General features: G+C 51.6%; 2 protein-coding genes and 1 long non-coding RNA gene across 8 annotated transcripts; 2 read left to right on the plus strand and 1 right to left on the minus strand.

The window, feature by feature from the left end:
* Nucleotides 1–642: 642 nt before the first annotated feature.
* Nucleotides 643–12,821, plus strand: WDR81 (WD repeat domain 81). 4 transcript variants are annotated; one of them, XR_014887526.1, is made up of 12 exons: nt 993–1,316; nt 1,795–5,370; nt 5,716–5,823; nt 5,901–6,091; nt 7,577–7,767; nt 7,961–8,126; nt 8,306–8,471; nt 8,774–9,472; nt 9,632–9,777; nt 9,982–10,161; nt 11,058–12,184; nt 12,393–12,821. XR_014887526.1 is itself a non-coding variant. In XM_085240665.1 (11 exons), the coding sequence occupies exons 2-11, from the start codon at nt 1,803–1,805 to the stop codon at nt 11,382–11,384; spliced, it is 5,742 nt and encodes a 1,913-aa protein (XP_085096791.1). In that variant the 5' UTR covers nt 643–786; nt 1,795–1,802; the 3' UTR covers nt 11,385–12,821. The 4 variants fall into 4 exon arrangements, 3 of the variants coding, with proteins under 3 accessions (XP_085096791.1, XP_085096789.1, XP_085096790.1); XM_085240665.1 differs by lacking the exon at nt 993–1,316 and adding an exon at nt 643–786 and having other exon boundaries at nt 11,058–12,821; XM_085240663.1 differs by having other exon boundaries at nt 11,058–12,821.
* LOC146543025 (uncharacterized) lies at nt 11,558–22,469 on the minus strand. The gene is made up of 2 exons (XR_014887527.1): nt 21,936–22,469; nt 11,558–16,279 (listed from the first exon to the last, which is right to left on the minus strand). It is a non-coding gene; the product is annotated as an uncharacterized LOC146543025 (long non-coding RNA).
* On the plus strand, nt 12,142–21,494 carry SERPINF2 (serpin family F member 2). 3 transcript variants are annotated; one of them, XM_085240667.1, is made up of 10 exons: nt 12,142–12,184; nt 12,393–12,484; nt 15,027–15,090; nt 15,793–15,855; nt 16,869–17,268; nt 17,570–17,713; nt 17,901–18,104; nt 18,949–19,091; nt 19,651–19,855; nt 20,443–21,494. In XM_085240667.1, exons 3-10 carry the CDS (start codon nt 15,031–15,033, stop codon nt 20,766–20,768), a joined length of 1,545 nt encoding a protein of 514 aa, XP_085096793.1. In that variant the 5' UTR covers nt 12,142–12,184; nt 12,393–12,484; nt 15,027–15,030; the 3' UTR covers nt 20,769–21,494. The 3 variants fall into 3 exon arrangements, with proteins under 3 accessions (XP_085096793.1, XP_010720187.2, XP_085096794.1); XM_010721885.2 differs by lacking the exons at nt 12,142–12,184; nt 12,393–12,484 and adding an exon at nt 13,837–13,949; XM_085240668.1 differs by lacking the exons at nt 12,142–12,184; nt 12,393–12,484 and adding an exon at nt 14,488–14,559.
* Nucleotides 22,470–24,239: the final 1,770 nt, after the last annotated feature.

Genomic DNA, 24,239 nt, shown 5'->3' on the forward strand with positions numbered 1-24,239 from the left:
TCAACCCGACGCTCAGCCAATAAGGAGAGAGAGCCGGCAGTCCGTCCCGCCCACTCCGCTGGGCGCTGGCCGGCGGTTGCCTAGGGAACCGTCAGCCCCGCCCCGCCGCGCGGCATGCCGGGATGTGTAGTGCGGCGCGGCGCTCCCGGCATGCCCCGCGTGCTGTGAGTTGGCATTTTCCAGAGGGTGAGGAGGCGGCGGGGAGAAGGGGGGTCTTAAAGGGCCCGGCCCCGGCGCGGTGCGGAGCTGGCGTTGGGCCGCCCCCTCCCGCCCGGGGCGGCGCCGCCTGCGCCTTTTAGCGCTCGCACTGGTGACACAGCCACGATTCCGAGAAGTTGCTCCAAGTCGACGGCCAATCAGAAGTGAGCGCACGGCCCGCGCACCAATGGGAGCGCGTGGGGGGCGGGGCTTCGGGAACCCGCCTGACCCCGGAGGCTGGCAGCGCCGCGCGATGACTGGGCAACTTCCTTAAAGGGGCCGCGCCCCGAAGCTGGGAGTGCGGTGCGGGCGGCGCCGCGCTGCCCCTTTAAGGCAGTTTCCTGCCCTTCGCCCCAGTAACAGCTGATTGCAATGTAAGGGGGGCGGGGAGCCAATATGCTGCTTCCACGTCCCGCCCACGTGACTCCCACGCGCGACATGCGGCGGGAACCTCCCGCGGCCTTAAAGGGGCCGCGCGGGGAAAAGCTAAGGCTGGTGCTGGCTGTCGGGTGCCTTTAGCAACCCCGACCACCTGGAGGGAGCGGGGCTGCGGGAACGTGCCCGACACTGGGACACCCCGGGACAGGGGTGAGAGCTAGGGTCGGGGCCACGCAGCACCCGGCCAGAACCAGCTCCGCTGCGTTCCCCCCGGCGGTGTTCGGGGCACGGAGCTCAGGGCAGGGGGCTCAGGGCCGCCCCGCACTCACCTGCCGCCGGTGGGGTCCACCCGCCGCCACCCCCCCCGCGCGCCCCCTTTAAGGCTGCTGCCCGCCGGCGCGCCTCTCCCCGCTCCAGCTGACGGCTCGCGGCGCTCTGACGTCACCGTGACCTCAGCCGCCGCGCGGGGCCCCGCCGCTCTGCCCATGTACGGGCACCGCTCCCCGGCCCCGCTTCCCCCCCACCGACGGCGGCGGCTCCGCGGGCGGCGACCGCTGGAGGGAGCCCGGCTCCGCGCCCGGCCCCGAGCGGGGCTCCCCGCGGGGCTGCTTCCGTGCTCCCGGCTGAGCTGAGCCGAGCCCGGTACGGGGCGTGCGGGGGGTACGGGCGGGCACATGGTGTGGTGGCGGCCGCATGTGACCGCCGTCACCTGACCAACATGGCTGCGGGGCCGCTGCCAGGTAACGGTGCGGGACTCCGCGGCGGCGGCGGAGCCCGGGGATGCGGAGGAGCTCCGGGAGTGGCTTTGTGCCCGGCCCCGGCATGCGGCTGCCTCTCCCCGTGGGCCCTTTCCCCAGGGGACTCCTTCGGTGTCTGCTGTGTCTCCTCTGCGTCCCAGATCCCCCAAATACGGTGGTTTGGGCCAGTTGTAGGGGGCAGGAGGGCAGCGAAAGCCTCCCCAGTATTCTGTCCACCACCCTAATGCTGCCAAAGGCCTGTGGTGCACTCGTCCTCTCCTGATCTCCATCTGAGCTTCCCCTGCCAGCCCCATCCACCACCATTAGTGCTGCCCCGTCCCCTCCTGACCCCCTTCTCACAACACAGTGTTTGGGTGGGATGGGAATATCTCCCCTGCAGAGTGAAATTTGGGATTTTATGGGGTCAGTGCTGCAATCCTCCGCTTACCCCCTGTGGCTTTTTTGGCCTTCCCCTCTTCAGGAGCCACCATGGATGCTCTCCTACGCAGCGTGGAGAAGGACCTGAGCATCGACCGCTGGCAGCTGGCAGCCGCCTCCGAGGGCACCCACGTCACCGCTCTGGTCCCACACAAATGGTTGGCCAACCTGCGGGAACGCCGGGCGCTGCCCACCCTCTGCCCGCGTCCGGAGGGGCTGAGCGAGGTGGAAGTGAGGACATTCCTGCAACGCTCCGTGCAGAAGCTGCCGGCAGGATGGACCCGGGTGGAGATCCACGGGCTGCGCAAGGAACGGTTGATGCGGCCCCTCCGTGTGCCACCTGCTGCGGACCCGAGGGGCGGCAGCGCCGAGACCCTGCACGGCTTCATGCAGCGCGTGGCATCGCAGAATTACCGCAACCTGTGGGGCCGGGCTCACTGCCTCTACGTGCGGCCCTACCGGCACGCTCACGCACCGCCCGCTGTGCCGGTGTTGGATGCACTCCGAGCGGCCCTGCAGAAAGCGTACGGCTGTCCCATCCTCCAGGTGGGCAGAAGCGTGCCTTGCGCTTCCCCGGCCAAGGGGGTATCCTCTGTGCCCTCCTCCTGCCCCAACGTGCTGCAAGCAGAAGCTCTGCTGGAGTCGGCTGAGATGCTCTATGTTATCTATCCCTACGTCCAGTACTGCTTGCATGACATTGTGACTTTCAGCCCAGCGAAGCTCACCAACAGCCATGCCAAAATCCTCTTCCTGCTCTTTCACGTGCTGCAGGCCATGAGGGCATGTCACCAGGCAGGACTGGCTTGTGGGGCATTCTCCCTTCGTGACGTGGCTGTGGATGAGAAACTCTGCAGCCGGCTCCGGGTCAACTTCAGGGAGTATGAAGGTCCCAGGAAGGAGGAAATAAATGCAGGAAGCGATCTGGAACGAGTGAGTGAGCAAAGCGGTGCTGGGATGCGAGGGGACACGGCGAGGTGCTCCACCTGCCAGCAGGAGCTACGGGACCTGGTGCTGCAGTGGGTGCACGGCCGGGTCAGCAACTTCGACTACCTTATGCGTTTGAACAGTTTGGCTGGGAGGAGAATGGGAGACCCCAATTATCACCCGGTTCTTCCATGGGTGGTAGACTTCACAACCAAAAATGGCAAGTTCAGGGACCTAAGGAAATCCAAATTCCGTCTCAATAAGGGGGACAAGCAACTGGACTTCACCTATGAGATGACCAAGCAAGCATTTGTTGCTGGCGGGTCAAGTGGGGAGCAGCTCCATGTCCCCCACCACATCTCTGATGTCCTTTCAGATATCACCTACTACGTGTACACAGCTCGCAGGACGCCCAAGTCAGTGCTGTGCTGTCATGTGAGGTCCCAGTGGGAGCCCAACGAGTATCCAGCCAGCATGGAACGCATGCAGAGCTGGACCCCGGATGAGTGTATCCCAGAGTTCTATACAGACCCATCCATCTTCAGATCCATCCATCCCGACATGCCTGACCTGGACGTGCCGTCATGGTGCAGCTCCTACGAGGAGTTCATCGAAGTCCACCGCATGCTGCTCGAGAGTCGGGAAGTGTCTCAGGACCTCCATCACTGGATTGATCTTACTTTCGGGTACAAGCTGCAAGGGAAGGATGCTGTCAAGGAGAAGAATGTCTGCCTCCATCTGGTAGACAACCACACGCATCTGACGACCTACGGGGTCGTACAGCTCTTTGACCAGCCACATCCCAGGCGCATGGTGGGACCTGCCTACACTCCTGCTGAAGCTCCGGCCATTGCTCGGCCTCTCCTCCAGAATATCAAAGAGACTGTGATTTTGGAGGACATCCAGTGCCCCGTGACTGATGCAGTTAATGGGCTGGTCCTGGAGGCTACTCCTACTGAAACCACTTGGTCTGGGGAGAAACCCATCGCTGGTGAAGATGATTTAGAGCAAGGCACGGAAGCACTGGATTCCATTTCCGTGAGTAGCAGAGCTCCTGATCAGCCCAGCAGCTCTTCAGCACAGCCCTCCACCATCCCTGCTTATCCCACTGAAGGTAAAGCCTCAGGTGTCCGACCCCTCCGTCGGAGCAAGGCAGGTGCTGCAGATCAGGCAGACAGGGATGACATGAAGATCACGCTTCCTGAAGGCTTCAATCCGCTCCAGGCCTTGGAAGAACTGGAGAAACTGGACAATTTCCTGGTTAAAGGCTTGAGCAGCGATATGCAGCTGATGGAGCAACCTGGGGAAGAGCCACTGCTGGGTCTCTCTGACCTCTTCCAGAGGGATATGCAAGCATTGGGTATTCTGATTGCTGAAATAATATTTGCACCGAGGATCCGTCCTTCAAAGCCTGACGCGTCCCTGCTGGAGCGGTTCCTGATGGTTCGTAACCTGTGCCGCTACCACCCCAAGGAGATCCCGGCCCCACTGCAGCACGTGCTGCACATCCTGCTGCAGCTCAGCGTGCCGGTGGAGAAGCTTCTAAAGACCAGGTTGGGCAAGGACGCTGTACAGCTGTTTGAATACAAACCCATTTCCCAGGGCCTCCCTCCACCTTGTCCCACGCAGCTCCTCAGTCCCTTCAGTTCTATCGTTCCCTTCCCCACGTACTTCCCAGCTCTGCACAGATTCATTTTCACCTATCAGGCGAAGAAGATAGAAGATGAAGGTCAGGGCCGGGAGCTTGTTTTCCAGCTGTGGCAGCAGCTGGAAGGGATTCTTTCTGAAATCACTCCTGAAGGCTTGGAGATTCTTCTGCCCTTCATATTATCTCTGATGTCTGAGGAGAATACCGCTGTCTACGCGGCGTGGTATCTCTTTGAACCTATAGCTAAATCTCTAGGTCCAAAGAATGCCAACAAATACCTCCTGAAGCCGTTGATCGGAGCCTATGAGACCCCCTGCTCCCGACACGGCCGGTTCTACCTGTACACGGACTGCTTTGTGGCCCAGCTCATCGTGCGCCTGGGGCTGCAGTCCTTCATCCTGAACCTGCTGCCACACATCCTGCAGATTCTCGTCGGCATCGAGAGCTCACGGGAGGAGAGCAAATCCCTCCTCGGTGCGGCTGAAGATGATGAAAGCGGAGGGGGCAGCCCCATGTCGTGCGTGTTCGGGGAGGAGATCAAAATGGATGTGGAGCACAGCTCCGCTGCGCTTGACCTCCTTGACTATACCTCCGGGGTCAGCTTCCACGACCAGGCCTACCTGCCTGAGGGCGAGGACTTCCAAAGTGGTCTCTACGTCGGGGAGTCCCTGCAGCCCCAGGAGCAGGAGTCGCTCAGCCTGGGGCGGCTGAGTGATAAAAGCAGTGCTAGTGAGGTGTCTCTGGGAGAGGACAGGCCTGCAGACGGGGACTCGCAGAAGGACAAGAGCAGCCTGAAGTCAGTGGACAGCAGCCAGGACCTGAAACAGAGCGAGGATTCGGAGGAGGAGGAAGAGGAGCGTGAAGAAGAGGAGCACGATGACACTGGGGCTGACGCAGAGCTGGCAGGGGCTGTGGATGTTGGTGTCTCGGTGGATGCTGGCACCTCTGTGGACGTCACCTTGGCTGATGACGGCAGTGAGCCGGAGGATGGAGAGGGAGAGGAACTGCCAGATCACTCGGATGACAAAGAGCAGACAATACTCCTGGGTAAGGCCCTGCGAGTGTTTTGCTTTTCTGCTGGGTGTGGCAAATAGGATTGGGAAAAGGGAAGAGCCAGACCCGTAGGGGAAGAAGTGGATCCAGGGTGTGTCTATAGTCCCATCTTGGGGACAGCAGTGAAACCAGCATAAAAGGTCCAATCCTCACTAAAGAGTGCAGGCTTTACGTGGCTGCAGGGCTGCTGTAGGGTGAGAGCACAGCTCTCTCCAGTTTGCCAACAGAGCAGAGACCCAGGGAGCTGCCCGCAGGGCAGGCAGGGTCTGGGAAGCAGCGGGCAGCAGCTAATCTGCACTGTGCCAGGCTGTTGTCCTTGCGACTGGTTTTGTTTTGCAGACACAGCCTGTAAGATGGTGAGGTGGCTCTCGGCCAAGCTGGGCCCCACTGTCACATCCCGCTTCATCGCCAGGAACCTGCTCCGTCTGCTCACGTCCTGCTACGTCGGTAATGTCTGCTCCTGGGGTGGCTGTGCTGGGTGCCTCCTGGCTGCTGCTTCAGCTCTTGCTGTTGACTCCTTGCAGGCCCCACCAGGCAGCAGTTTGTCCCCAGCAACGATGAGAACGGCCCCCTGAGCACTGGGAACATCTACCAAAAGCGCCCGGTGCTGGGAGATCAGGTGTCCAAGCCGGTGCTGGCTTGTCTTCTGCACGTGGCATACCTGTACGGAGAGCCCGTCCTCACCTACCAGTACCTGCCCTACATCAGTTACCTGGTTAGTGTAAGCTCTTCTCTTTCTGTGCCTGTTGGCATGTGTGATCGTGGAGAAAAACCGTGCTTTGCAGGGCAGCTGGCGTGGGGTGGGCTGGTGACCGTGGGCAGCTCAGGCTGCTGGAGCAAGCAGGGTTAGATGTGGGTAGATGGGACAGGCTGGGAGAGGTTAAAGGAGGGTTTTCAACTGTATTTAAAAAAAAAAAAAAAAAATACTGGCAAAGTTTACAATTTTTTCAGCTTGAAATTCTTTGCTGAATAGCGAGAAGAAAATGTGTGTAATGCAGCTGGTTGAAAAACAAACCGATTTTTCATTAAAAAAAAAGTTTTTTTTTTTTTGAATGTTTTAAACAGGCATGTTGTTTTTTTTTATTGCTCCTTTTTAGCGATTGCAAACGCTTTGGTTGCTGACGCTTGTTTAAATGTGGGGGGAAAAAAAAAACACAACTTCAATAGATTTTTGATCATTTAAAACTTAGAAGGAAAAAGGCCACAGCTGTTAAAAACAAAAAAAGCACTGTCAGTTTTTCCAGTGTGGAAGGGGAGACTTTTGATGGGGTGGGGGAGAAATCCCATTTTTTGTGCAGAATCACTCTCCACCCAGTTGCAATCATAGCTGCAGCTGTTGTGCTTTGCTTTACTCAAGTTGTTGCTTGGGGGTGATGGGGGGTTAATGCTCTTGTGAATAGCATTTGGCAACCTGATATGAAAGCGATGAAGCTGGAGGATCGCAGATAGGATAAAGTCAGTCCTTCTTGGAGCATTTGGCAGAGTGGATATTTTGCGAGGGGAAGAGCCTCTGTGATGAGCTGGAAGATGGCAGGTGTACAAGAAATAGAGAGGAAATGGGGAATTGTTTGTAGCTTTTGTTATTGGCACTCTTTTCTTGGGTGTTTGGTTTGTTGAGGAGTTAGGGATGAGGACAACGTAGACAAATCTTCTGGTCTTGCTACTGATGTTATGAACTGCTGGGCATCGCTGTAACCAGTGGTGGTTCTCGACCAAAAAAAAGAATGTGCTCCTGTCTCACAAAGTTCTTAGCAGCTGGATTTCCAGAAGTTGGTACGTTTGCCCAGACTTTGCCTTGGATGTTTCATGCACGGACTGTTCCTCAGCAATCTGTGCACCAGGGTTACCGTAGCGTGCGATGAAGACATTCATTCTTGCAGTGAGGCACTCATACGTCATAGGTTTGCTCTGTTCCCGTGTTGTCCAGGCTGGCGGTGCTCTGGGCTGGTTCAGGATTGTCCATCTCCTCTATGAATTTCCCAACTGCAGAAACAGCCTGCAGGGAGACTCCCCCCAGATCGTGCATGTAATTTGTAATTCAGCACTCTCCAGGCTCCTCTTTTCTCCTGATATCCATCCGTCGGTTCAGGCTCATCCATTGAGTGCAAGCCTTGAGTTGCTGCTTGGGTTCCTCTCCCATTACCACTGCCATGCTGGATTTTGAGGCCGAGCTCAGATGATCCTGGAACTTGTTTTGCAGGTTGCACCTGGTGGTGGGTCCAGCGGCGGCCGGCTGAACAGCCGTAAGGAGGCAGGGCTGCTGGCTGCTGTGACACTGACACAGAAGATCGTGGTGTGTCTGTCAGACACCACACTCATGGATATTCTCCCCAAGATCAGCCAGGAGGTGCTGCTCCCTGTCCTGGGCTTCCTCACCTCCCTGTCTGTCGGGTGAGTGCCTTCAGCCCCAGTTTGCACAAGTTTGTTTGCACCCAGATGAGCTTGTCCTTGCTCTGGGATATGGTTCATTTGTAGAACCTGTGCTGCTCAAGACCTTCTGATAATGCCAGAAAACACAAAGCGGGAGGCAGAGAGGGAAAAAGGGGTATGTGTCTGACAAGCTGGTAATGGATGTCTTCTTCAGTTTCCCCAGTGGTGCCCAGGCCCGTGTTGTCCTGTGTGTTAAGACAATCAGCCTAATTGCCTTGATCTGCCTGCGGATCGGGCAGGAGATGGTGCAGCAGCATTTGAGTGACACGGTGAGAACCTTCTTTGGAGCGTTCTCACTGCTGCAGGAGCTGCAGGACCAGGTCAGTGATATGCACAGGGTGCTCCTGCCACATCCCAGCACACAGCCACAGAAATGTGGTGGGCATACCTGCTGCACACATCAGCACTGGTGTCAGCAATGCCCAGCCCAGGCTGTGCTTATGTAATAATGTGGTTCGAGCATCTGAGCTTGGGAATATTCCTGTTTTCTCCTGACCAGGGATTGACAGTGGAGTCGCTGAGTGGCTGCGAGGTGCCGGTGATGGAGGTGCCCCTCATGGAAGGGAAGCTGCTGGCTCTGGATCCGGCAGTGCTGATGGAGTTACAGAAGGTGTTTAACCCTGAGATGGCCTACATCACCTACATCCCCTTCTCTTGCTTGCTAGGTATGGCTTGGCTACCTTCTTTCTTAGAGCTCCTTGTTCTGTGCGCTCATGCTTGACCTGAACTTGGGAAGTCAAAGGGTGTAAGTTGGCTGGGAAAACCCACAGCTTCTGCATGGTGGTTTGGTCTGCTTGTGGAGTCGGGAAGCCCACTGGGAGTTCAGGCTGCTTTGGCTGGGAGCAGCGTGTGGCTGGCTTGGTGGGAAGTTGTGTTCAATAGCCATGTGCTGACCATTGTTCTGTTGTGGGTAGCAGGAGATGAAGAGGAGATTCCTTCCCTGGGAGCTATTTTATCTCTTTTTCAGGTGATGTTATCCGGACGGTTGTGCCCAACCACTCGCTGGTTGAGAAGTTGGCCAGTCTCTACCTGGAGAATGTGAACCCAAAGAACCTGCAGGTGGTTGGCCTTGAGCAAGCACCGAGCATGGCAGGCTCAGACCAAGATATGCGAGGGACAGAAGTGTTCTCCAGCCCCCAGGAGGACAGTCACTCTGGTACTTTTGGGAGCGTGCTGGTAGGGAACCGCATCCAAGTTCCTGTGGACACGCAGCGTGAGGGTCTGGGCTTCCTTCGCCTCAGTGCTGGCACTGATGGCTTCATTCCCAGCTCATCCTGTGAGGAAAACACTCTGAAGCACGACCTTCCTCGCAGCACCCACATGCTGTGTGGGAACTGGCTGGCATATTGGCAGTATGAGATTGGGGTGAGCCAGCATGACCCCCGCTTCCACTTCCATCAGATCAAGCTGCAGAGTTTCTCAGGGCATTCGGGGGCCATCAAGTGCGTGGCACCACTCAGCAGTGAGGACTTCTTTCTTAGTGGCAGCAAGGACAAAACTGTCCGCCTTTGGCCCTTGTACAACTATGGGGATGGTACCAGCGAGGTGCCACCGCGGTTCACCTACTCTGAACACAAGAAGTCTGTTTTCTACGTGAGCCAGCTGGAGGCATCGCAGCACGTAGTGAGCTGTGATGGGACTGTGCACATCTGGGACCAGTTCACAGGTAAGAAGGGAAAGGGAAAGGGCAGCCTGGAATGAACTGGTCCAGTCCTTGTAGACAGGGGGCCTTAATTCTGATGCCTCCCCACCGTAGGGACTGGAGATCTGCCATATTGTTTCTCCATACGTTTACAGCTCTATCGTCTTTCTCGTGTATTCACAGGCAAACTTATCCGGACTTTTGATGAGTTAGATAGCAAAGCCCCCATCACAGCTGTGACCACCATGCCACCTCCTTATCACAGCATTTCTGTGGCCAGTGCAGACTCTGTGCTGCGCTTCATTGACCACAGGAAGCCAGGATTACAGGTATGGAGGCTGTTGTTTTGCAAGCCACATTCCTTTGGGCTCCCCCATGGCATCCATGTGCTGAATAATGCAATTGTGGCTGGTCCAAAGCCAGATGTGGTGACTCCATGAAAGCCTGCTGTGCCCCAGAGTCTTTTATCTTATAAATGCTGGATGGCCAAGATTTCAGCCCACTGGTAGCTGGATTCTCTCTCTGTCTTGCAGCATGAGTTTCGCTTGGCCAGCGGGGTGAATGCTGGGCTGATCCGCTGCTTGGCTGTCAGCCCCAACGGGCGCAGCGTTATGGCTGGCTTCTCTTCTGGTTTCATCGTGCTGCTGGACACCAGGACGGGACTCATCATGCGGGGGTGGCCTGCCCACGAGGGAGACATCCTGCAGATCAAGGTGAGCAAGGTGATCCCTGCAGGGATCGGGGTGGGGGGGCTGCTTCCTGGGCCTTGCTGATCCTTCTGACATGTGCTGCTTGGCAGAGCTTATCAGTCCATCCTGCGGAGCTCAGGGTTTTCCTCCATTCTTTGCTGTGCCCCTAAGTGTCTGCTCAGGCTCTCGTGCCCTGTGGCTCATGCTATGAGCAGATGCTCTCGGTGCAACCTGTGCTGGACAGAAATAGCCCTCCCAAGCATCTGCAGGTCTGCAGCATGGGCAGGGAGTAGCCACGTGTCCTGGTGGAGGCTTTCTGCTTGGGGCTGTCAGCTCCCTGTGAGGAGCATCACTCTAATGAATAACTCTTGTCCATATTTACCCACTTGGGGAGCAGTGGTTTGGGCTCGTGTCCTCGACCCAATGCAGTTTAAACAAAGTTCACCGGGGTGGGTTGTTTACTCTCTCACTAGCTCTGCTAATAAGCATGCCAGGCTTCTGTCTTCGGCAGTGTTTTCTGCTTAGCTCCCCAGTTCCTTGTGCATGAGAAGGAAAATAACATGGCAGGTGGCTTAATGGAGAGGGATGCCATGCAATAATCTCTTCCTGCTGCGGTACTAACAGGTGATAAATCAGAGGAGTGTCAGCAACTTGATGAGAAGAGCTGCGGCCCATCTCCTGAACACTTTGAATAGTGCTGGAGGAGGTTAACAGCAACCAGAGTCCTGTACTTTGTGGTGTCCACCTGCGTGCCTTGTTAATACTGTTTAGTACTACCAGCTGCTTGGAAATGGCTGGGGCTGTCTTAGGGGACTGCAGTGGGGACTGCTGGACAATTGGCAGCTACCTCTCATTTCCAGGGTGAGCTTAGGGGTTTTTACTGTAAGAACGTTGATTAAGTGTCTCTCCTTCTCCCCCAGGCTGCAGAGGGCAACGTGCTAATCAGCTCTTCTTCAGATCATTCCATGACCGTCTGGAAGGAACTGGAACAGAAACCACTGCACCACTACAAATCTGCATCCGAACCCATCCATGCATTTGATCTCTATGGCAATGAAGTGGTGACTGGCACCGTGGCCAACAAGATTGGTGTCTACTCCATGCTGGAGTCCTCAGCTTTGCCTGTCAGCACAACCAAGCTGAGCTCAGAGAATTTCCGGGGTACTCTGACCAGCCTGGCAGTGCTGCCCATGAAATGTCACCTCCTGCTGGGCTCAGACAATGGTGTGATACGCCTCCTGGCATAGCAACCCCAGCCCAGAAGCTTGTAGCTGTCCCACAGCTCTGGTAGTAGAGCTGAAAGCCAGCAGTGTTGCTGATAGAAGAGCCAGAGTTAGGTGTTTCTGAACGGAGGATGAAGGAGGGAGGTGTATTTGCTAGTGAGCACTCGGTTAAGCATCCCTAACCTCTTTCTCTATCTTAAAGAAAAAAGAAAAAAGAAAAAAAAAAAAAAAAAAGCCATAGCTGAGAAACCTCCACTGCTGCTGGGAGAAATACTGGGCATTGTAGGTCACTGTCACTCCTGCAGAGAGGTCTGGAGCTTTCCGTACCGTGTGTGCCTGATCCCCAGGGGACTGTGAGCTGCCCTCCAGAGAAACGTGGACCATGGGCATCCCCCTCCCTTCCATTAAGGGGTAAGAGGTTGCCCTCAACACAAATAGAAACGTATAGCTACTGCCATCTGCACTTACCCTTCACACTCTGCTCCTGAACCACTGAATAGTCCTACAAGGATTGCATTAGTGGGCACTGCCTCCTTTGGAGCTGCGTGCTGCTGGGGTGGGATCAAAGCCCAGAGGATCCACTCTGTTAACTTTAGGTTCTGCTGTTTGAGAGAGAGCCTGCATAGGAGGAGGAGAGGTTAACTAGAGCTCTTTTGTTGCCTTACTGGCTCCAGAGCAAATGCAGGAATGCAAGTCAGCCAAGGCACAACCCCCCATTCTGCTGTACTGCTTCATCCTGTGATTTAGGAATGAACTGCAGAAGGGTGGTTTTGAAGGCCAGAACTGGATGCTTCTATCAGGATTTTTGCTTCTGGAGCTGCAAGGTAGGGATGGATTGTTGCTGGTTCCTACCCTAGCTGCACTGCATCTCATTATTATCAGCGGGTTGAGGAATGCTCTGTGTGCTATGCATTGGCAGCATTCCTCAAGAAATTTCCTTTCTCATCCTCTCCAATCTCCTTTGTGCTGGTCAGGCTTCCGGGGAAGACAGAACAGCAAAAAGGTGCTCAATTTTACCCCTTCCCACCACAGGTTGAGAACCTGAGATCACAAACCAGAATGGCGTTCCTCTGACCTTCCCTTAGGGACAGCACTGTCTGCTCCCACTCCTGTGTGACCCAAAGGTGAGGAGAGTGCTCTTCGACCCAGCAGCAGGAGCAGTTGCCTCACTTCTCTTGCAGCCCTTTTCCCATCCATCCCTCTTGTTATCAGGGGAGCGGGAAGCTCTTATCTTGAGCAGGGGAGGAGTCTGCTGTGATTTGTCCTGAGAGTGGAAAGAGGGGCACCCTCCAGCTGCCAGGGAGCTGGGAAGCTGCCCTGTGCTTTCAGGGAGGGGTGTGGTGGTGAGCAGTTGGCTCTGGCTATCCTTCCCCATCCAAGGGAAGCTCCTAGTCCCGTGTTGCCTATTAACCATTTGCAATAGATGTAAATATTGACTTCTAATAAACTCTTTGAAAGAGATGCAGAGAAGTGCGTGTGGGGACACTGCGTGCAGGGCTGGGTGTGCTGGGGGAGCCCAGGAGCGATGCTGCACAGTGGCTGTAGCTGTGCTCTGGCACCCAAGGCTAAAGCTCTGCATTCAGGCATCGCTTGTGTTCCTGGAGGAGGGATGCTGTGAAGATGCCATGGATGTAAGGTAGGATTTTCTGCTGCAAACGACCTGCTTTCCAAAGGGAAGTAGCTCCCCGTGTTGCAGTGCTACATCCTGGTGTAGTTTCTGGTAGCAGAACACAGATCTGTACTTTCCATTCCTTCCCACTGCTCGGGGTGTTTGGAAACCATGAGCCTATCGCACGAAAAGGATCACAGCAAGTGCTAAAATCCTCCTTAGGATCTCCCATCGCACCGAGGACATGGCCAGAGCCATATCCCATGCTGGGAAGGGATTACTGTTCTTTCTGCATGCAGCACAAAAGCACATATGCCTGGACAGCCCTGCTGGAGTTCTGCCTGGCCCTGAGCCTTTTCTCCTGTACTTCTGTGGGGCCCTGGTTCCTGCTGTGCCCTGGGGAGGCACCAGCTGCTCTCAGATGCCCATGCATGCTGCCTGGGTATGCTGCTGTGGGGCCTTGGGCACCCACCATCTGCTGAACACAGAGCCTCGTTTTTGCATCTAGGCCAGAGGGAGGAAGCATCCAAGGCTTTCTGCAATGAAAATTCCAAAACCAGAGAGCCCTGTGGCAGTAAATACCAAGCCCCAGATTTGCACTGGAGTTATGAATAAAAGGGTGCGTTCCCAGCACAGGGAGTAGTGGAAAGCAGAGCTGCTGCTGCTAGGAACAGCTGGCATTTCCCATCAGCACAAATGTGATTTGTGCTGGTAAACTCAAGGTTAACGTTGCCTTGCAATGACAGCATCATAAAGTATCTCCCCATCCCCAAATACACCGCAAACTCCATCTCCTGCCCCAAACAAATGTTTAACAGGATGCTGTAAGTCAATATTTGCCTGCCAAATTCTGAAATAGGAGGTGGTGCTGAAGGTCGGCGGGTAGGAGGGCTGGGCTGGGCAGGAGGCTGTGCCCCACACAGAGCTGTCTGTCCAGCTAACGAAGGTGCCAGCTCCAACGTGGACACCAACAGCCTCAGGTAAGGAGAAAAGAAGGAGAATTCGATGGTAAATGGGGGCTCTTCCAATGAGCATTAGTGGTTCTATCAGGGAGAGAGTGAACTGGCAGAGAGTTAAAGGTTTGGTACCATGGGGGGGGATAGGGGTGTTTGGAGGGAGTTATGGCAGCAGGATTTCGGGTGAAGGGGGAATGAAAAGGTCTCAAGTTTTGCTGCCTCTGCTGGGCAAGTAGTCACAACCCAGTGAGTTGTGGGTTGAAGCTGGGATTGCTCCGGGAGTGAAAAGCAGCCCCAGGAGTTAAGTGGATAGCAGCCATGCCGACGCCTGGGTTTTGGCATGTAGTGTTTATGTTAAGGAGAAGATGGGTTATTTCTGTTTGAGCAGGAAAAGTAGTTGGTCAAAGCTGTGGCCAGGGAGTGGGTGGGGTTTCATTGATTGCCCTGGAAGCTCCCACTGTCCCATACTGGAACTGGAGCGCGGGGGTGGGAGAGGCTGGGTTTGCCAGCAAAGGGGGAAGGCAAGTGCTGGGAAGGGGAGGATTTTCTATTCCAGGACTAATTGCTGGTAAATCCCTCTGGTATCTTGCTTTCTACCTGCAAAGCCCCTTCCAGGCAGCACTTGCTAGGGCAGGTCAGTATCTCTTCTCCCAAGAGCTGGGCACAGCCAACACGATGCTGTGCCCACACCTCAGTGGTTTGCATAGGGAAGGAGCAGAAGCTCTTGTCCTCTCCCACATGCACAGTGTGTGTAGGACTGATTAGGGAAATACCATTCGCAACCCAGATGAATGAGGGTGTTGGGGTCAGAAGCACAGATTCCAAGCAGAAGAGGGTCATGCAAAGAGTCCGGCTGTAGTTACGGCTCTGCTCTGGTGCAGGTCCCTGTTCCTCTCTGATTTCGCTGCCTTGGCGTTGGACCCAGGAGTCCTGTGTTGTTTCTGTGCAGCATTGTTCATCTCCTTATTGCTTTCTGCAAGCTCCTGCGCCAACCTGTTTGGCCAGGTTGATAATTTTCTCCCTGTAGACCTGACTAGGCTCAGCTTGCTGCTGCCAGGCAGCTGGAAATAACTCCTCTCTCGGCTGGTCCTTCTGTTCCAGAAATATGGTGTTGCTCTGGGGTCTGTTGCTGCTCTCCCTATCTGTTCTGCACAGTCATCCAACGGTAAGTTGTTCCCCTCCAGCCATCCTGGGGTTCTCTCCAAGCCAGCACAGGGCAAGGGCAGAGAAGCTGTGCTCCAGCCTGCGGGGCAAACACTGCCCAGTGCTTCTGCTGAGTGGTGGAGGAGACTGCTCCTCTGCTCTGCAGTAGGCTTGCACCCCAGCAGGGAAAGGTTTCTCAGGTTTTCCCATCTATAATTACTGTAGATATCTCCATTACCCAAGTGAATTTCCGCAGAAAATCTTTGGAAACTTGGCTTCAATTGTTTGTAGTGACCGTGACATTCAGAGTTTAGCAGGACATTGTTTTAATAACAGCTTTTTTTTTTTTTTTTCTCCCTCTCTCTCTCTCTCTCTGTTTTAAACCTGGATCCCTGTCAGATCTGAGATTGCAAAACTGTCTACAGAATACATTATTTTGTACCCTTCTGACCCAGTCTCTTTCTAAATAAACCCAGTGCTTGCAGCCTCCCCCAGCTCCTGCTCATTTCCACGTCCCCTCGGTGGACCCCATTTCTGGGGGGTCTCCATTTCTGCATCCTAAAGCTTGCCCCTACGTTCCTATAGCACCTTAGGACTGCTGCAGCCAGACTGGTGCCAGTTTCTGACCTGGCTCCAGGGGAATGTGTTAGGAGTGAAGGCAGAGTCAGCTGGCTCTGGAAATTCAGAGGAAATATCTGAAAGCTGACTTTGTTTTTCTTTCCAGCTTCCTTTGGCACAAGCCGTTGAGCAACAGCATCTCTCCTCAGACAAAGCTGTGGATCTGAAGGTAAGCAATGACTGGTTCCATCCAAAGGACTTGCTGTTATACTGTAATACTTGCAGTGGTTTTCCAGGATGAGCCCAAGCAGTGCAATAAGAAAGTCCATTTTGAGCAGTGTCAGTGCAATGAGAAAGTCCATTTTGTGCAGACTTCTCTTCCTGCCTCACCCACTGCTGCTCTGCTCCTTTGTGTTGGAAGCTCCAGACTAGGCAGTTGGGCAGCACATGGAGTAAATGTCAGTGTCTGACTGCACAGGGCTGGGTAAGTGAATTATTTCACCTTTGATAAGGGAAGACGAAGAAATTAGCTAGATATGAGGGTGAGAAGAAGGAAGACTCATAGCTGATGCTACCCATTGTGCCTGGCTCTGATAGTGCTGCGCTCCTGCAGCAAGGGAAAGTCATCCGGATACTGGTGGGAACAGAAAGATCTGAGGGAAAAAAAAAAAAAAAGAATGTGTTTAAGGGCATACAAAAGTGAGGACAGCAGCAGCAGTGCTATAGGCTAAAGCTTAGACAACTGGAAAATGAGGAATCTGGAGAGAAAAGGGATGGAATAAACCAGACAAGTCAAGAAGAGACAGATGCCTGGAGGAGGATCTGAGCCAAAATGGATCAAGGCTGTGACAGCAGCACAGGGTGCTGACCAGTGCATGAGGCAGATCTGCAGTCCCAAAATATGTGAGAAGGTGAAATCAAGGTTGAGGAAGATGGATCTATAAACAGTGAAGCATAGGACAAGTGCTGAGCAGGTGGTGGCTCTTACCCCCACAGCCTGGAGGGGGTCCTGAGGGCAGGAGAGGAGGAACCCCCACTCAAGTCCATTTTCCTGGCATAAAAGATGTGGTTTTCCAAAGTCATCAAGGTGCTCTTAACATCAGGGTTAAAAGACAAATTGAAGCAAATACTCTGTGAGAGCAGAGATGTTATTTTCTCAACCTGTTTAGTTATATAGTCAAACCTATTAAGGAGGTAAGACTCCTGCTTTCCCAGTACTGTAACCTTCTCATTTCTCCCCAGAACCTGAAAAATGGTGGAGATGAAGAATCTGCTCTGCCAGGAGCCATCCCAAGCCTGCCAAATGCAAAGCTGGCAGACACCTGGGAGATCTATGGAACATCACCTTCCATCTCCACATCAGATGAAACTGGGGATGATGAGAGCCCAGGAAATAAAGCCACAGCTGGGGCTGGCAGATGTCATGAACAGGAACCCTTTGGGGAAACCCTCTCTTCTGAAGAGGAGGGAGAAGATGAAGAGGAAAGCTGTGACATAACTTGGAAGAAGAGCCAGAGGCTAGCAAATGGGCTGATGAGGTTCAGCATTGATCTCCTGAGAGAGGTCCAGCAAGAGTCCAACAGGAACAACGTGATCCTGTCTCCCCTCAGCATTGCCCTTGCTCTGTCTAACCTGGCATTAGGTACTTACTCACTATAACAGCACTTGTTTCTGCCCTTCCCTGTACCCCTCCCTCCCAGATGGAGGCACTGGGAACCAGTGTGCAAAACTCAAAGATTAAATACGTCACCTTCTACTTAATCTCATTCTTGCAGCTTTAATTAGGTACTATTACAATTGAAGCTGCCCTCAGAGGGCTCCTACTTCCAGATTTCTCTAATCTCTTGCACGACACAGTATGTCTCTAGAATGAGGCACTCAAATTAATGTCTCTATTTTCTACTACATAGGCATGAACTAACAGGGATTTAACTTTGCTTTAGGAGCAGCAAATCAGACAGAGAAGCACCTGCTGGAGGTGATGCACTTGGAATCCGTGCCCTGTCTCCACCACATGCTAAGCAGCCTTCGCAGGAGGCTGGCAGGAGCCACGCTCAGCCTTGCATCACGTGTGTACCTGCAGAAAGGTGAGAGCTGGCGCAGGGCAGCCACAGGGATGCAGGACAAAACTCGGTGACAGAGTGCAGTGCCATCCTGGGGAGATGTCTGTTTCCCTGGGTGCTCTCCCTGGGCAGTGGCATGTCACTGGCTGGCTTACTGAGTGCATTTTTAGGAGGTCTTGTGACTTCATATGCAATTCTTCCTCTCTGCCAGGATCTGAGGTCAAAGAGAAGTTCCTGGAGGAGTCGGAGATATTCTATGGGGCAAAGCCTGTGACCCTTTCTGGAAGCAGTGAGAATGACCTCACAGCCATAAACAAGTGGGTAAAGGAGGCAACTAATGGGCAAATACCCACCTTCCTACAGCAGCTCCCTGGAGACACAGTGATGCTCTTGCTCAATGCAATCCATTTCCACGGTGAGCTCCATAGGTCTTACATCTCAAGCCTGATCATCTCGAGGAATAGTTAGAAATCTACTATTTTTTTTCCACCAACGCTGTAGCTGCGTGGCATCCCCTTTTATTGCTTCCAGATAGTCAATCTGCTTGTTCTTTTCTCGTTCTTCTGCTGTTCCTCTTACTTTGATTTCTTTACAGTAATGATCCCCAACTGTTTCACAAGTGCTAAAAATGTTACTTGACTGCAGAGCCAGAATACAGCAGGTGGAACCTGTGGTATTTTTGCATCCTGGGTTCAGGATCCCAGACAGCAGCACATCACTGCTCAACTTAACCAAACCAGGTCACATGCAACCCACTGTGCACCAACCAAACAGCTCAGAGGCAGCTTCTTTGGATTCCTGACTACAGATGGTGGTTGGGTGCATCTTCCTCTTTTAACTTCCTGAGGGCTGTGCATCAAAACAAAGGCCAAACACTTCCATGGTAAATCTGCAAATGTTTTTGCTTGGTTTCGGAGCACTGTTTCACTGTACACAGCACAAAGGCAACACTCTTCATTTTTTCAAAGCACTTAAACATACATTGCTTATCTCCATAGCCTTCAGTCATCTCCCACGCTGAGGCATCAGGATTAATCCTAGTTCCTTTTGTAATTCCATAATCCCTCTGGAAGATAAGGGCTTCCAGCTGCTAGGGTTCTTGCACCTTGGTACTGCCTTCGCTGCATTCCTACGTGCCTGGCCACTTGCTGCCTTGTCTGAGAACTCATGACAGGAAGAGTATCAGCTAAGCAGTTTGTAGGTCCCGTTTTCCTACCCAAAAGGAAACTTCATTGGATTCTCAACTTGAATTTTGACAGGGTTTTGGAGGAATAAGTTTGATGCGAGCTTCACTGCACCAGATGCATTCCACCTCGATGATGATTTTGTGGTTTCGGTTGAGATGATGAAAGCCCAGCGGTACCCCTTGAGCTGGTTTACACTGGAGTCCCAGGACATTCAGGTGCATACAGATTTTGACTGGAATTTCCTCTTGCTATTTTATTTCGCAGTCTCCAGCTATTCTTTCCAAAAACCAAGTACTTTTTAACAAGGATAGCACACATAACATTTGAGTGAGCATCCTTTGTCCTTGCTTCCAGTAAGAACGTTGAATTTCTGCTTTCAGTTTTTGGAAAAAAAACACAAACAGGTATTCCCACTAAGTGAGAACTAATGGAGTTTTAAAGCTCGGAATTAAAAATGAATGAGGAAATAATGGAATTCCCCTAAACAATCTACTGTTGGAATCCTTCATGATGCAGCTAAAAGTACGGCTATGGTGTCTGTGAGCTTCCATCCTGACACATGTTCCTTCCTGACCAGTCTGTGGCCAAATACCAAAATCTGATGCTGCTACTCCACCAAACCTCCCCCCCTAGAAGAAATTGGACGCTTTCCCAGCTGCTGTTTCTGTCCTATGTCTAGGCTGGCTCTGTAGACAAATCAGAGTGAATTTAAAGCGTCACTTTCTGGTGTTTCCTTCCTCTTCCATAAATTCTTTTGGCTGGTTTTATTTCCAGGTGGCCAAGTTTCCCTTTAAGGGTAACATGAGTTTTGTGGTCATTGTACCAAACCAGTACATCTGGAATACCTCTCACGTGCTGGAGAACTTCCCTTATGGACAACTATGCAGGCTTTTCCCCAAAGAGGTGCCCACCACAGTGAAGATACCCAAACTAAAACTGGACTACCACCTGGAACTCAACAGTGTTCTCAGTCACATGGGTAAGGCCTCTAACAGGATTTGTGTAGAATAAGTGAATCTGATCAATCTCTGTGGCATATGTTCACTAGCACTAAAAACTGACATCCTTGTTTCGAAAGCTGTGCCTCACAGCTTGCTCCAGATAACATCAAACCCCTTCACATTCCTTATTCCTCTCCTCCTCCTTACTCTTTGCTTGCCTCGCACCAAATGTTTTGCTTCAATGAGATGATACTATAGGGAAGGCAGTGTTCACTTCCTTCCCATCTTTACAAGCTTCTCCTATTCGTAGCCAAGACCAACTTCCTGCCATGTGTCAACTTATCTCTTTTTTTTTCTAACTGAAAATGGATCCAGAGCATAAAAACTGTCAGAAGAGATTGCAGATCACAAAACTTAGAACTGAGAGCTCACTGAAATAAAACACCGTGCTATGAGTCTCAGCGTGAGAATAAATAGAATTCACTTTGCTTTGCAAGCTGCTTAAAAATAAATAACAACACGTAACAATACATGTAACAACAGGTGAGGGAGCTGCTTTCTTCAGCCAGCGTTGGCAAAAATCAGAGCTGGTGGGAGAGGTTAACTTAGGCTCATTTCTCTGCAGGTCTCCAGGAGCTGTTCATAAACCCAAATCTACAGAAGATCTCAGATGAGCCTCTCTTTGTGTCCAGTATACAGCATCAGTCTGCCATGGAGCTTAAAGAAGATGGGGTGGAAGCCTCTGCTGCTACCAGCGTCATGATATCACGCTCGCTGTCGGCCTTCAACTTAGACCGGCCATTTATCTTCATTATATTTGAAGAAGAAATGGGCATCCCACTTTTTATAGGCAGTGTAAAGAACCCAAACCCCAATGCTGCTCCCCAGATAAAAGAGCTACAGGACTTGCCTGATGCAACAGATGACAATGAGTACCCCATGCCCAAATAAGAGAGGAGCAAAACCTGTGTTCTGGGACTGCTACTTGACCCTCTGGACCAGCTAAGAGAGGCTTCCTACCACTGGTGATCTCCCTTTGAGGCCACAGAAGGCAATTCCTTGCTTGTTTTCCTTTCCAGATCCCTACAGACCAGTCCTGGGATATCCCATTCCAGCCCTGATGAGCTTTTCTTGGCTGGAGCTCCCCTCTGCTGATCCTGAAAAGCTTGCTTTGCCTCTCAGTCCTGGAAGGGAGATTTTTGTGTCCCCAGACTCTTATTAGAGTCTTTATTAAGCTCTTATTAGAGTCCAGCATAGCCTGAAATCATCATTAGCATCTGGCAGCTTGGACAGCAGCCAGAAATATTAATATGGCTCTTCCTTCCTTGGTTCCTGTGAACATGCCTTCCTCACAGTGTTCCTCTATAAACTGTCTGTTTGTACCCACCTAGGAAATGACCTCTAAATCAAGTGGACTAGTAACCAGTTGTCTTCTCTGGGATGAGTCAGAGCCACTTCAGGCACAAGCTCTTCTCAGACGCTGCCTTTTCCCACTCCTTGGCTATTAGGATCTGCTGTGGGAGGGTCTGCAACGAGGGACTCAGTCCCTTTATCTCCAGTCCTGTTCCTGGAAAATAATTCTAGTTTCTTGAGTAATGCTAGATTTTTCAAGGCTTATTTTATAAAGCATTTTTTAGTAATTTTTATGTTGGCAGAATAATAAAGAGTAAAGCAGAATGCGTTTGCTTATGGTGTTGCGTTGAAAGACTCAACGGGGAAAGGGAACAGGCAAGCAACTTGAATAATTGCAAAGATTAGGAGAAAAAAATAGTCTGGGCATGAAAGATACAACGTTAGGAGAGGCCCTGCAAAGGAGCTGCTCTTTGCTATGCTTTGTCACAGAGGATAAGGGAGGCTATGAGGTACAATTGCTAATCAGTAAAGACTGTCAAAGGATGAGTCTAATAACTGCTAGTTCACTTGCAGAGTGTGCTTGACTCACTTGTTCAGAGCTGGCTCTGTGAAATGGGCAGAATTCCTTGAATTAAGGCACAGCTCCCTGGCTTCTTGTTCTAATGCAGCTGTGCACAGCTGCAGCAACTTCCCATGTAAAATTATTGGGAACCCTCCACCCCACACAGCTATCCATTACCACTTGAAAATGTTAGACCAACTCACCATTGCCTGCCATGTTGCAGTTATTTATATATAACACAATGGTTGTCCATAGCAGATTCTGCTTCCAAACTCCCTCGGCGTCTGGATAAAAAGTACGGTGCTCTGTTTTTGTGAAATAAGAGTTACAAAGCACGAGGGCCATCCTTCTGGCAGAGTTTTCCTAACACGGGAAGTCTGTCTTCCCTCAAAGGAAGGAGCAGAATGCTTCTGGGAGCCTCCGTCCCTGAATAGTCTGCACCATCTGCTGGAATAAGAGAAGGACTGACTCACTAACCATGAATTTCAGGGACGCAGGAGACTTTGGAGAATAAAAAGTACTGGCTCAAAGCTGCAATTACACATTTCTTGTAGTCTAAAAGAGGAAAAATGGCTAAAGTTAATGCCCACCCCTGTGACCAATGCAATGACACATCCCCTTCGAAATGAGGGTGTAATTATGGGGCCACATAGTTCCAACAAGAAAACCCACAAGAATCTAGCTCTACTCTAGAGGCATAGCTCTAGCCCACAGGGTACATTTCAGCTCATTTATTTATACAGATTCATCTCTAACATTCAGAAATACCTTCCCATGCCTTGGGTAAGTCTTGCTTTCCTAATGCAATGTCATTCCACTCTGTTGCACTGCAACCTGTGCGAAAGTGCAAGCCCTCCTTTACACAACTCTGCCCTCCAGTCCCCTCTCTTTTGTAAAGTTTTTTTCCCCTCATTCTCAGGCTCCTGAACAGCTTTGGCTCTTATTTCCTATCTTTCTTCTTTCTGCCATTCCTCCTCCTCCAAGCTATTCTTGTCAAACTATTAATTTCATCTTATTTGTCAGTAGAGCAGCCTCCCATGACTGCGCTTTGGTGCACAAATGATGGGTTACACCAACCTTAAGACTCCACTGACTCTGCAGAAGAGGCACTTTGTAAAATGCAAAGTAATATTAATGTCTCCACTCAGGAATTTCCACTTCGCTTTCCTAAGCCTTCATGTTGACTGAGCTCTGTTCTGAAGCAACATGACTAGCACAGAGCATCTGCTCCATAACTCACCTGCACCACTGGCTGAGAATACCAAATAAGCCTGAATATCTTTAATATTACACACTTTTTTTTTCTTACTAAACCAAATTCACGTCAATATCAGAGCTTCCACAACGCTGTTCAGGCAGGATAATGCCTGCTCTCTTGAATCCAAAACAACCAACAGTAAAATATTTCTATTGATTTAACAGAACTGATATTTATGCAATGAGAATCAGGGGGTTAACAAATACACCACTTCAGGGATATGCTTGCTCTACCTGCAGGAGTAAAGCTTGCTTTAGGCTATAGCATTCCAAGCAATCGCTACTCCAATTTAAATGGTTTTACACCAAGATTTTATTTAAAAAGAAGGGTTTTCATTTGAAGACACAGACAAGATACAAAAACATTCTCTACGTTCTTCCATAAAATGTATTTTAATACTGTATTTGTATCAAGAAGAGACAACATCAGAAGTTATCTCCACAGCTCACGCTCTCCTTTTCCAGCAGACGATGGAAGTCTAACAAGTACAAACGTCTCTGCTGATGACTTCTCAGTGAACAAGCCAAGAAGCAGCTGAGAGCAGAGCTGTAGCTCTTCGTGTCACAAAGGGCCACCTTTGAAGCAGTGACTAATCGCAGAGCAGGCTCTCTGATTTGCTTTTCCCACTTGCAAAAACAGCTGCTACTGCTCCTCCAAAACCACCCCTTCCTCTTATCTGAGGGACTGTACAAGGCCAATGCAAGCATCCCTGAGTAACTCCTTGTTACCTCCTAGCAGCAAGGCTGGCAGCCCAAAACATGTCCCACTACAAACCTAGACTGGGGACACTGATGTTACTGCACAATTTACTTTCAGCATTTCCAGACAGCTGTACTGGATCAGGCAGTGACGTGTCAGTCTCTCCTAGTAGCTAGGAACAAATGACTGAGGAATAAAACCAAGAAAGTAGAACTCAGGACAGAAAAACAACTGTTCTCTTATTGTGTCTCCCAGCTGCTGAGCACGATGTGATGTCCGACCATCATTAGACTTCAATGAACCTGTCGTCCATTAGTTTATCATTTACTTTTTAAAAATCCATTTATCTTTCATCTTCTTCAATATTGAGGTACAATGAGTTTTACAGTTTAATACTTAGGAGAAAAAAAAAAACAAACAAACCTCACCAAAACCATACTGATACTGATGAGTGCTCCCCATGACTCTTCTATTATGAAAAATAACGACCTCTGCCTCTTCCCTCCTCCCGATCACTTAACACTCCATAAGCTCCTACAACATTCTCTTC

This window comes from Meleagris gallopavo, chromosome 21 (assembly GCF_905368555.1).
Source record: "Meleagris gallopavo chromosome 21, MGAL_WU_HG_1.1, whole genome shotgun sequence".
Classification (NCBI taxonomy): domain Eukaryota; kingdom Metazoa; phylum Chordata; class Aves; order Galliformes; family Phasianidae; genus Meleagris; species Meleagris gallopavo.